Genomic DNA, 13543 nt, shown 5'->3' with positions numbered 1-13543 from the left:
AAGGCCCCATACCTTCATGGGTTCTTCAGGATAGCAGGGCTATTTTGTATATTATGTGTGCAACACAGATAGAATATTACATACAAACACAGAGTCCTTAGACTAGAGGAGAGATTTTTGACCCTTCTCAAGAGACCATCTCCACATTGAGCAAACCTCCATCCAAATACCTTTTATGCAGTATAATTTATTGTAATATGTAAAGGCAAAACAACTGTATATACTCTATCCTTTTAGGGAGTTTTATAGAAAGTCATATTTTTTGTATTTCTTAAAAGAGCAGCATGTTTCACTTTTAAGGTAAAAAAAACAATTTCTCATTAAATCTGATTAAAAATAAATAAAAAATGAAAAGCTAATTCCATCTCACATTGGCACATTGCTGGGTGTTGAAGGTAAGGCTAATTATAGTATTCACACTTTTCAGATTTTGGGAGAATCTCATGCTTCAATTTGGGTAACATATTCCAGATTTAAATAAACCCACATTCTGTGTCCTTGAAAAAGGTGTCCTTTAGCAAAAAAAATGTATAATTTTCTAATATCTGAAAAAACAAAACCTTAGCCTATCATCTTTATAGGGACTTTATAGGGGTTCAATTCACTCAAACTCACAATGCAGTATTTATTCGGTAGGAAACAAAGACAAATCAGTGTAAGTTGTGCTTAGTGGTTTTAATGAGTCTCTAGTATACACAAAGGCAAGTTTTATTGTATCCATACCTGAGACTGCTGGAATGAGAGAGATTGTGCACATGGTCTGTTGTGCCTATCAAACGCATTATTGTTAGATTGTTACAGCCTGTCCTTGAAGAAGTTATTAGATTAGAGACAAACAATGGCTCAGCTACTGTTTTCACTCTCTACTGCTGACATCTCCGTGGCAACATTAGAAATGCACGATTCTATTTATAGGTCTCACTCATATGAGGTTATTCATACAGACCCCCTAGTATTTCAGGTGTTTATGACGGCTTGGCATACTAATGAGTGTTTTTGCCTGAGAACAGAGCCAGTGATGCAAGCCTTTCTCATACAATGACTCTCCTTGCCAGCATCTTTGTGAGGCTCAAGGCTTCATTTTAGATTTCAGCTGCTAAACAATGTAGCACTATATACATATATTTTTAGATCTGTAGAGTGACTGCACAGCACCTAGAAATACACATGATAGTAAAAAGAATAAGCAGATACAGAAGAGACCAATTAAGTAATAATAATTGTCATAAGAATCAACACAATACAGTAGTCACTGTTACAGTAATTGAGCGTTAGGCATTACATTTCCTTCTCAAACAAATCAACTGCCACTGGGATAATAATAATATATGCCATTAAGGTTTTATTCAAAGTGACTTAGAGTACAGTGAGTGCATATGTCTTTTTTATATGGCCCCAGCAGGAATCAAACCCACAACCTTGGTGTTGTTAGCATCATGCTCTACCAACTGAGCTACATTGGAAGGAGAGTAAGTTTAGTTAACTTTAGTTCACCATGGCCACATACAATATCCAATGTGTTGACTACAATAGGTGTGGTGTACCTACAAGGCTGCCATCGAGGCACCATGAGCCTGGATGAGGATGCCCGCTGGCTGGAATGGGTCACCAAGCAGTTTGAGAGCATCACTGGAGATGACAAAGAGATCGACCTGGAGGAGTTCAAAACTGCTCTGAAAGTCAAGGAGGTGAGTCAGGGATCAGCCTCTTGTCTGATGTTTAGCAATTGGTCAATGAAACAGAACTACTTGGTTTGCTTGCAAACAGGACTTGGGAGAAGAAAAAGGGTTAATGGGGTAGAGGGCTGCAAAATTGCCAAATAAGTATGAGGGTTCATATATAACGACCAAAAAAGGTAAACAGAACAACAAAGTATAGCAAGTAACGTTTGGTTATAATAGTTTTAGCTTCCACATCCCATGAAGATACCACTCTCAAAAGCTACACACTTTTACAGTCCCTTGGTGTGACTGGTGTCACTTCCACCGAATGATTTTGCTTCCTGGATATGTATTTTAGCCCTACTATAATGTGTGATGTGTTTGTGTGTAGTCGTTCTTTGCGGAGCGGTTCTTTGCTTTGTTCGACTCTGACGGCAGCAGCTCCATCAGTCTGGACGAGCTGCTGAAGGCACTGGATCTGCTCATCCATGGCAGCGAGACGGACAAGCTTCGCTTCCTCTTCCAGGTCTACGATGTGGATGGTAACGTTGTGGCTTGTTTTGAACCATAAATCTGTCACAAGAAGAGAGTGCATTATCAACCATTACAGTACATGTAACAGGAGGAAATCCCCACCAGATCTCATTACTATAGACTATTAAAAGAAAGTGTTGCGAAACACAAAAACTGGTGGCAACTGAGCTTGCCACCAATTTAAAGCGTTCAAAACCTTTTTTTGGTACTGTAAAACATATTTGTGAAGGTTTTGAGACATTTTTAGGATGTATGAAACTTGTATGTTGTATGAAACTTGTAACTAGGATGTATGATTACTTTGAAATGGTGTGTTGTTACACCAATAATTTGAGTTGTGAAGCACCATTCAGAAATTCAGAACTCTAATCTAGAGGTGTTTGAGCACCCATACAATTGTGTTTTGAAAGATTCCATGTGCAGAATTAGAACATCTCTTTTTTCTGAGCTCCAAGACACTCTTCCTTCTGAGGTTCCTGCTTTACTAGGGGTTTTTGATACACTTCTCATCAGGAGGCCCCTCTACTAGGATGTTTTGATACACTCCTCATTGGGAGTACCCTCTACTACGGTGTTGATGCTAATGTCTGATAAGATGAGATGATAAACTCATCTTGAGAACCCACTCATTCAAAAGGCTGGGCAGAAAAGTGTTTATAAAATAATGTTTTTCATTGGCTGGTGAGTTATATTTCACTCAATGTTTGCTCAGCTAATTACAACAGTAAGCATTAAAAGTACAGACAAACCTCTGATGCTGACAGAAAGAAGTTGTAGATTGCATCCAACTTTGGTTTTTGAGGTTTTACTACCGTGCATGCATAGTTGCATTGATCAAGTGTGTGCATAACCAAGTGTGTATGTAACGGTCAGACAGGTTAACCCAAGTGCAGAACACAGACTAAGAGCCAGGATCAGTGAAACCCCAAGCTGGGGTGTATTTATTGACAGAAGGCTGACTGAGTCGATATGTAGACAGGTAGTCCAGTAAGGGTCAGGCAGGCGGTTGGTCAGGCAGGCAGGGGTCAAACAGGTAAGCTGGCAGGCAGAGTTCAGGCAGGTAATCGGGTTGGCAGACAGGCATAGGTTGAGTAGGCAGGCAGGCAGTCATACACACAAGAGGTCAGGCAGGGAAGCGGGCAGTCATGCAGGGGAACAGGCAGGTAGGCAGATAGTCGTCCAGGCAGGGTTCAGGTAAGCAGGCAGGAGGGTCAGGCAGGGTTCAGGTAAGCAGGCAGGCAAGCAGGCAGGAGGGTCAGGCAGGGAAGGAGGGTCGGTAGCAGGAGGGAACTGAGGACACAGGAACAAACAAGGTAAGGAGGCTGGGAATGCTAAGAAGTAGGAACTAGGAATAATAGCTAGAAGCGTGACTAACAATAACTGATGTTACGATCTGGCAGGGTAGTGAAGGTTGAACCGGGTATTTATGGCAAATGCTGGTAATGAGAAGCCTGACTGGTCGAGAGAGAGAGAGAGAGAGAGAGAGAGAGAGAGAGAGAGAGAGAGAGAGAGAGAGAAAGAAAGAAAGAAAGAAAGACTGCCCTCTACCTATGGCACAGTGGCATTCTTTCGAGTCCTACACGCTCCTCTAAAAACAGCTTGGTAAATTGCTATAATTTGTGCAAAAATGTTGATACAGTATGACGTGTAAAAACATTGATTGTTAATAAAATTGCACTGCACTGAACACAGCACTCTCTTGCCACACTTTCTACACCAGAATGCAGATTTAAGAACCACTTTGGGTGCACTGTTAAGGTGTGTTCAACCACATTCAGTGTATCATAACACTTGAATTGGGTTTGCATATTAAAAAAAAACATTCAAACACCAGGTCTTAGCTTAGGTACACCACTTTTTATGCTCTCTTCTAACAGTGCATAAACTGATCAATGAAAAAGGACAGAGAATACATTTTGCCCTCAACATTGTTGTACAGTGTCACCCTTTGAGAAACCAGCTTAGTTACCAACTGCTATTCTTTTCCACATTGAAATATATCAGTTAGCACCATGCAAGCATCTATTGTGATTGATTTATCTTGATTTATCTGTAGGCAGTGGCTCCATAGACCCAGATGAACTACGTACGGTGCTCAAGTCGTGCCTGCGTGAGAGCGCCATCTCCCTGCCGGAGGAGAAGCTGGACGACCTGACCCTGGCCCTGTTTGAGTCAGCCGACAAGGACAACAGCGGTTTTATCACCTTCGAGGAGCTCAAGGCCGAGCTGGAGAACTTCCCAGAGGTCATGGAGAACCTCACTATTAGGTCTGGAAACATAACACAACTAGAAATACTGCTGTATGTTCATACATGAGCACATTCACAAACATCACTACAGGTGTCAAAGTCATTCACCCACTGGCTCACTAACAGAAACCATGGATTTAACTACTACACACTTAACAACTGTACATGTTCCCACAGTATCATAATTCCTCTCTATTTCTTAAATATTTCATGTGTACAGGACTGAATTAGTGGCCAGTTTTCCTTGAAAAAGGCCCAGCCAAAAGGTCAGTACAGGCTGACCTTAGATTGTTGAGATCTCAGTAAATGAATATTTTAAAAAGCTAAGAACAGCCTGCGTCTTGTGTGCGCACCCAACCTCCTTTATTCATTTGCAGCGTCTTTTGACAGACGGTTCACTACAGAAGTCAATTTGCTTAGTGCAGGGACCACATAGGACTGAAGTAGTGCCATTTTACACAGGCTTACACAACCAACCGTGTATCTCTGCAACGTAGTATTAATGGCACAAAGTCAGAGCTTACTGCAGAGGAAGTCCGCTCTGCCAACATGCTGTATTTTGCCAGCAAATCTTGTCCATCCTGCTAGCTCCTCTCACCCCTGTTGCGCCTCTCTCTCTGTCCGTTTCCTCCTTCAGCGCTGCCAACTGGCTGAAGCCTCCCGACCTGGAGGAGAAGAAGAGGCACACCCCACGCTACCTGACACCAGGCTACTGGCACAACAACAGCCGCAAGCTCCTCTTCCTGTGCAGCTATGCCTGCCTCAACCTGCTGCTGTTCACTGCTGCCATGTTCAAGAACACCCAGAGTGGGGCCTGGTACATGGTGGCCAAGGGCTGCGGCCAATGTCTCAACTTCAACTGCACCTTCGTCATGGTGAGGGAGGGAATGAAGGAAGGAGAAGAGCAGGAGGAGAAAGACAAGGGGAGAGAAGTGGTGTTGTCTTGAGCTGTTGAGTTAATACTAAGCTATGTATGTGTTTGTGTATGTGTGTGGGGGGCGTGGGGGGTGTGTGTGTGCGTGTGTGTGAATAGGTCCTGATGCTGCGGCGCTGTATGACCTGGCTGCGGGCCACATGGTTAGTGAGGATTCTGCCTCTGGACCAATACATCTTGTTACATCAGATGGTGGGCTACGCCATCCTCTTCTTCACCATGGTGCACACCACTGCACACTTCGTGAACTTTGGTACGAATATACAATCAGACACAGATTCCCTTTTGGCATAATTATGCCGACCTGAACCATATTGTGCTGGCTCAGATACATCAGACATAAGAATTGATTACAATGACAGACACATTGTTGACGCTGATAGAGTTGGCCCGATATTCAATATTCAAATTCAAATATTGTGATATTTAGAGCATATTGTGATATTGCAATGAACAATATTATCGTATATCATGATATTTTCTAAAGTAATATTGTGACAAAAAATATATATCGCCCAACCCTAGACAGCAGACACTGACCTTAGATTGGTGCAGTATATGCAGAGTATAATGTAATGAGCCTACAGTGTTTTGATCAGTGGACACTGCTCTTGCACATCTGACAGTTATTGCCACTACTTTCATTGCACCTTTGCACTATTACTGTAAATTATTGCTGGTACATACTCTTGACATTGTATTATTACTGTTATTGTTACAGCCATTACTACTGCTACTTACTCTACACCCTCATGCACTAGTATTGCCACTGTTTTATTATTACTATATTATATTGTATTGTTGATTTGTTGATTGTTGTTGACTGTTGTTGATTGAGGAGCAAGATCCCAAAGCATTTCACTATATCAATTCCAGCTGTATGTGATGTACTGTACATGACAAATACAATTTGATTTGATTTGATTTGTTTATGTCCGCTCTGCTCTGGCCTCCTTCAGGTGTGCTGTCTCAGACCAGCAGCTACAACCTGTGGGAGTATCTGTTCACCACGAGGCCTGGGATTGGCTGGGTGAGGGGTGCCTCCTCCCTCACCGGGCTGGTGCTACAGGTCATGATCTGTCTGATGGTGGTGTGCTCCAGCACTTTTGTGCGCCGCAGTGGCCATTTTGAGGTGAGTTGCAAGGTTGAATAATTGAGCAAATCATTTATCATCCTAAGTATCATGGGATGTGATTTTTCGTGATTAATCTGGAATATTTCGCTTTTTTACATTTATCCTGTATTGATACATCATTGGGTCATTCCATGTCAAATCAACCATCAAGCCCCCATTTCAGATGATCCTGAAATGATTTATGTAGGTAGAAACAGATAAGATAAGTATTCCTGCATCATTATTTTGTTGAAATCCCTAAGAAATAAGATAATTGATTGTACCCAAATTGGCCATTTTCATTTTGTGGGATTCATATAATATTCAATAGAATTCAAACAATATGATTTGGTCCAAATTCCTACCTGATAATGATTAAGACATGAGGAATCCAAAACAATGGTCAAAAGTCACCCATGACCTATCCAAACCTGTTATTTAGAAGATTTTATTGGTCAGAATCGATTTAGAATATCAGTTCTCAATGTCTGACAAGTAATATGATTCATCTGGTTAAGCAGGTTATCTGGAGGTTGCCTTGTCCAAAGGTATTTAGTCATTGATGTGTTTAACGTCCCATTATACAGTGCGATAGTCTTAGATTATGTTCACTAGGTGGCGCTCTCCCTGCTATTAGGTGAACAAAGTATGGAATTGTTTTATTGTTCTCAGTGTTAATTCACAACTTTACCTTCAAATGATATTTATACATGTAGAGTGAATAGTTAAGGTTAGAACAGTCTATTTGTCTTGTCTTCAATGCAACATCTGAAAGAAAATGCATAGGAAAGCAAACAATGTAAGGGTACAACACACTTTTTAAATGTCCAGTGACATGAGCAGCGTGATCAGAACTCTCCAAGTGGGGTGGCTGGCCAGGATGGGACAAAGATTTGTTGTCTCATTGGGTGGCCAATGATGATTTTTGAAAATGGAGAGAGTAGATTATATAGGCAGCTAAGCTATTGCTCCTAGGTTGTAACATAGCTAGCTATCTAACGGAGCTACCAAGCTAGGCAGGGGCGTAATTTCAGCTAAACCTAGAGGGTGGCAGAAATGTAGAATCTGAATTTCCCTGTAGCCCCGCCCCTGTATGACTCTCATTGAGTAGTCCTTCATATTGTTCCTGTACATTTTTTATTTCCTATAGATTTTCTTTTGTGAGTGACTAAGGACACACTCTAGGCCTCCAAACCAAATTATATTTTCGTATTGGTTAAAGTTTGGTTATGGTTAGGGTTAGGAGTTTGTTCAAATTTGGGGTCAGGGTTAGAATTAATGTTTTTCAGGCCCCCTTAGTAATTTTTCTTTCATATGTTTTATTGAAAAGTAATTAAAGGTGCAATATGTAAAATGTCAATAAATAACTGCTGAATCACGCAGTCTGTGACAGTGTGTGCATCTGCCAAGACTCTGCCCTTCTGCCTGAATTTGCTTTTTAAAATGTTTCTGGGCGTCTACCACTTGCTGTTGGTGTGTAAACTGTGACTTCCGTGTGTGTGGCTCATTGGCTGGCTACTGCTACTGCCGCAAGCATTTCTCAGTGCTGAAAGCTGACCTAAGCAAAGTTTGTAACATGCATTTTGATGATTTATCCTAGTAAACATCCTGCTTGACGTTACAGCCTTGTCTGAGGTGTGTTTTGGGAATGGGGGGATTTTGGGATTTGAAACTTTGGGTTTGAATGTGAGCGTCTCCACTGGATGGCTCATTTCCGTGTTCATGTTTCCGCAAACAAATTATTGACATATTTATTGTTTCTGTTAGATGTATTTTGCATTGAGCAAGGGGAGGAAGCAAGGAAGAGACATTGTTCTGAATTGTCATTGCAATTCCATTGGCTGGCTCATTTCCAACATTTCCAAACTAAATAACGTCTGCATTTCAACCACACAGGTCTTTTGCTAGTTTTATGGTCATGTAACTAAGACACTCGCTGGATAAAAACGTGAACATTATTGACAGATTTGTTGTTTCAGTTAGAAATAGTTTGCATTGAGCAAGGGGAGGGAGAGAGGAGGAAACGCTATTCTGAATTGTCATAGCAATTCCCATTGCAGTGTAAAGAAGGCACAATCCTGCATATGGTTCCTTTAACTCTTCACTCATCATGTATAAATCATTATCATTTGAAGATTTGTCCAAATCGGATTTACGTAAGTTATTTGTAAAATTTACGTAAGTTATTTGCATAGAGCTTTCTATCGGTTGATCTCTCTGTGTGGCAAAATCGGGGATTATCTTTGTACAATGTGTTTCCAAGTCGGAAATTTCCTAGTTTCCTAGTTCCAAGTGCACATGAATAACACATTAGTTTGGCTGATTATTTGGCATCAGAAAAACAAAGGGAGTTGGCTAAAACAGTCTGGCACTCAGGCTAGATATATGTGTGAAAGCATCTTTTCTTGCTATGGTGATATTCACAGGTCTAAAGCCTTGCCAGCTTTGGATATAGACTACATGGATTATATCCAACATGCTATAATTGTGTACCCTGTCTATGGCTTAGCTTGGCCATTAACACGCACTAGCATCCCTCTGTCACTAAAAAGAGACTACAGAGGGATTTACAACATGTCATTGTTCAACTTTTGTGTTTTCCCAGGTGTTCTACTGGTCTCACCTGTCCTATGTCTGGGTGTGGGCTCTACTGGTTGTCCACTGTGCCAACTTCTGGAAGTGGTTTGTGGTGCCAGGCGTGGTCTTCCTGCTGGAAAAAATAGTGGGCATCGCAGTGTCGCACTTGGGGGGGCTCTACATCGTCGAGGTCAACCTGCTGCCATCCAAGGTGCTAGTAGGCACATTTTCAAATAGCTGTCATGCTCCTTTATGTAGACACTTTAACATGAATACTGTAAAAAATACAATACACCACACATACAGGAGCATGTATTTGTTTACTTTACAACTAAATAACAATTTTCTAAATATGTCATTTGGTCAAGTTAATGGAGTGATCACTGTAATGTGATCACTTAATAGCTGTAAATATTGATCTGCAATATAAATTTACAGTGTTGAGAAAAGCCTTTGCCTCTCTTATTTGCAGGTCACTCATCTGGTGATCAAGCGGCCCCAGTTTTTCGACTTCAAGCCAGGAGATTATCTCTACATAAACATTCCAGACATCGCTAAGTATGAGTGGCATCCCTTCACCATCAGCAGTGCCCCAGAGCAGTCAGGTACTGTACATTCCAGTCAGGTACTGTACATTCCAGTCAGGTACTGTACATTCCACTCCACTCACACTGAATGATACTGTATGCCGACAACTGTGTTATCACTTATTGCTCATACTAACAACCACTGGCTAAGTTTCAATAACCTCACTAGCATACCATTTAAAATGCATTGTGGATGCATAACTTCATTCTAAGTCCACTGTCTCTCAATTGCAGCATGACAACTCTATCTTTATCTACCAGTATATATGTATGTGTGGTAGCATGCATTACGTAAAGTCTTTTGGATTACATGTCGATAGATTTAGTACATAGATTTCAGCAAGTGTGCTCACTTTCAACACAGATATTCTATGGCTGCACATCCGCTCCATGGGCCAGTGGACCAACCGTCTGTATGAGTGCTTCAGACAAACAGAGATGCAGGTAGTCAGCACCAAGAGACTGAGCACAAGCCTGAGGAACAGACGACACCAGAAGAAGACCCAGGTTCTGTGTGACTACCCACTGACAGACACACACACACGCACACACGCACACACGCACAGACACACAACACATGCATGCATACACACACACACACACACACACACACACACACACACACACACACACACACACACACTCCGGCTCAGACCAGCTTTCCCATATCAAAATGAGTAAAATTCTTGGGCTCGGTTCCATGACAATGCAGCATACAAAATACAATAATACAAATAACACAAATAATACAAATACGCAAATACACAGTTGTGAAATGAAATAAGGACAAGACAATAAGTGACATAGTACAAGATAAGTGAGACAGTTGGACAGTGACGATTGTTGGACACATAAGACAATAGGCATGACACAATTTACAGTATAAATAGTAAGTAAAAAAAGTAAAGTGGGTCAGTGGAATGTCATTGTTATTGCACTGTGCCGATGGTGTAAGAGGTGTTTGTTTAAAGTGACTGTGTGCTAGTGAATTCCATTCTGTGGGTGTGCTGGGGGTAAAGTCAAGAGTTTGAGGTAGGCTTGTTCATGAGCCTGATGGTCTGGGGGAAGTAGCTGTTGGTGAGCCTCTGAGTTTTGGCCCTGAGGCTCCGGAGGAGGCTCCGTCTTTTGGACGGCATCAGTTCAAACAGGCTGTGGTTGGGGTGGCTGGGGTCCCTGATGATGAGGCTTTGCTGACACATCTTTTGTTGTATATGTCCTGGATGGAGGGAAACTCACATCCACTAATGCACTCAGCTGTCCGCACCACCTTCTGCAGCGCCTTGCGGTTGAGGGCGATGCAGTTGCCGTGCCAGGCAGTGATGCATCCCGTCAGGATGCTCTCAGTAGTGCCCCTGTAGAAGGTCCGCAAGATCTTGGGTCCCATGCCAACCTTCCTCAGCCGCCTGAGGTGAAAGAGGCGCTGCTGTGCCTTTTTCACACACCTGATTGGTGTGCTCGTCCCAGGTGAGGTCGTCGGAGATATGGACGCCAAGGAACTTGAAGCTGTTGACCCTCTCTACTGCGGACCCGTTGATGGTGATAGGGCCTTTCTTCCCGGCCTTTCTTCCTGAAGTCCACCACCAGCTCCTTGGTCTTGTCGGTTTTGAGAGAGAGGTTGTTCTCCTGGCTGTACTCGGCCAGGCGGTCGACCTCTCTCCTGTAGGCTGTCTCATCACTGTCTGTGATCAGGCTAATCACTGTGGTGTCATCAGCGAATTTGATCACAGAGTTGGAGCCATGAGTGGCCACACAGTCGTGGGTGTACAGGGAGTAGAGGAGGGGACTCAGGACACAGCCCTGGGGGGCTCCTGTGTTGAGGGTCAGGGGGGTGGAGGTCTTCGAGCCCATTCTCACCACCTGTTGTTGGTCCAACAGGAAGTCCAGTATCCAGTCGCATAGGCCAGGGTTGAGGCCTAGGTTTCTCAGCCTGGAGGGGACAATAGTGTTGAATGCTGATGTTGAATGCTGATGTTCTTGCAGGAGGAGCTGTTTAAGTCAGCGTGCTGCGTTGGGACTGTTGCCTCCAACCAGGATGATGCTGTAGAGCTGACCATGTATCGGCAGAACGGGTCTAAACCAGGGCCAGGACCGGGGCCAGCACCAGGATCACAGGGGCCAAACCCAGACCAGACTGGCCAGGCAGAGAGAGGGGAGGGCCACCCAGTCAGAGAGGTGTGGCCTGGTTTGAAAGTTAAGAGGGGTTTTGGTCACTGGGTCACTGCTCTTATACTTAGTTGTAAAAATGACTTGTTCTCCTCCCAATCAACAGATCACAGCCAAGCTTAGTGAGACCCACAGGTTCTGCAACATCAAGGTGAGTTGATGTATGGTTTCACCTACTTTTGTAACATTACATTTTCAAGGCCAAAAATGTGTCACATTCTGAACTAGTAGTGGAACTGTTACTGCTAATTACAGTAATAAATGGTATTCATTGCCCCAAAATGGATATGTTCATTTTTGAATATTCAAACATTCACATAAGATCCCTTTAAGTGTCAGTGTCTCTTTGTCTGTCAGTGTTATGTAGATGGCCCATATGGGACGCCTACCAGGCAGATCTTTGATTCTGAACATGCCGTGTTAATCGGTGCTGGCATTGGGATTACGCCTTTCGCCTCCATCCTACAGAGCATCATGTACCGGTAAGTCAAGAGCAGAACATCATGAGAGAGATCTATATGAAACAGAAAATGTAGAATCACTGGCCTTAAAGCCTGACTTAAATTAAGTTAAAAGTATTTATTTTCACAATCAGTTGGAAAATTGGCAACACTGGTAGCTATCATTCTACAATGATACGATGGTGCTACTTTTTCCCACACACAAATGTATTTTGAATTTGTGCTGCTGCAGCTATCGCATGAGGAAACAGAACTGCCCCAACTGCAGCTACTCCTGGTGTGAGAACATTAAGGACAGCGAGATGAAGCTGAGGAAGGTGAGACTACCTGCAGTTGACAGGAAAATCTCTAGACTTATGTCTAATAGCATTAAGTTAATGTATGGTAAACACTTATGGCCTGTAGGTTGACTTCATCTGGATCAACCGCGACCAAAAGTCGTTTGAGTGGTTTGTCAGTCTACTGACCAAACTAGAGATGGACCAGGCTGATGAGGAGCCAGAGGGTGAGAGAGAGAGAGAGAGAGAGAGAGAGAGAGAGAGAGAGAGAGAGAGAGAGAGAGAGAGAGAGAGAGAGAGAGAGAGAGAGAGAGGGGTGTGTATATATAGAGAGAGAAACAAAAAAAATAGAGAGTAAATAGTCTGAGAAAATGTGTGTACTTTTGTTGTTTCTGTTTGTACATGATGTGTAAACCACCAGGCCGCTTCTTGGAGATGCACATGTACATGACCTCAGCCCTCAGTAAGAACGACATGAAGGCCATTGGCCTGCAGATGGCACTAGACCTGCTGGCCAAGAAGGAGAAGAGGGATTCCATCACTGGCCTACGCACTCGCACACAGCCAGGGAGGCCAGAGTGGGGGAAGGTGAAGATTTCAAATAGAAACCTTTGTGCCTTTCCAGTACAAGCAAACGTAAAGGTTTCTCTTGAAGAGAGATGCACCATATAGAAAACAGGTTTATTACGACCGCATATAGTGCATTATTCAGTGTATATGTGATGTTTTATGGATATATTTGTATACAGTGTATTTGTGGGTGCTGTCCAGTTCCATTGACTTCCATTGAATCTCTGCCTGTCTTATCCCCCAGGTATTCCAGAAAGTGTCAGAAGAGAAGAAAGGGAAGGTCCATGTGTTCTTTTGTGGCTCCCCTGCTCTGGCTAAACTCATCAAGGCACAATGTGAGCACTTCGGCTTCAACTTCTACAAGGAGAACTTCTAAGAGGGCCACTTCAACTAGATCCAAACCCATGTGCACTGT

General features: G+C 42.9%; 1 protein-coding gene across 1 annotated transcript; it reads left to right on the top strand.

Moving 5' to 3' along the window:
* Positions 1-1568: 1568 nt before the first annotated feature.
* nox5 (NADPH oxidase, EF-hand calcium binding domain 5) lies at positions 1569-13504 on the top strand (the record flags this gene model as incomplete). The annotated part of the gene is made up of 16 exons (XM_083666196.1): positions 1569-1688; positions 2053-2203; positions 4252-4462; positions 5082-5319; positions 5478-5631; positions 6338-6510; positions 9098-9280; positions 9542-9674; positions 10021-10163; positions 11637-11828; positions 11926-11970; positions 12177-12301; positions 12513-12597; positions 12686-12785; positions 12980-13146; positions 13373-13504. 16 exons carry the CDS (start codon positions 1569-1571, stop codon positions 13502-13504), a joined length of 2352 nt encoding a protein of 783 aa, XP_083522322.1.
* Between the last annotated feature and the right edge of the window lie 39 nt (positions 13505-13543).

Source organism: Argentina silus (assembly GCF_951799395.1).
Source record: "Argentina silus genome assembly, chromosome: 3".
In the NCBI taxonomy this organism is placed as follows: domain Eukaryota; kingdom Metazoa; phylum Chordata; class Actinopteri; order Argentiniformes; family Argentinidae; genus Argentina; species Argentina silus.
This window is presented reverse-complemented; position numbering and strand designations above follow the sequence as displayed.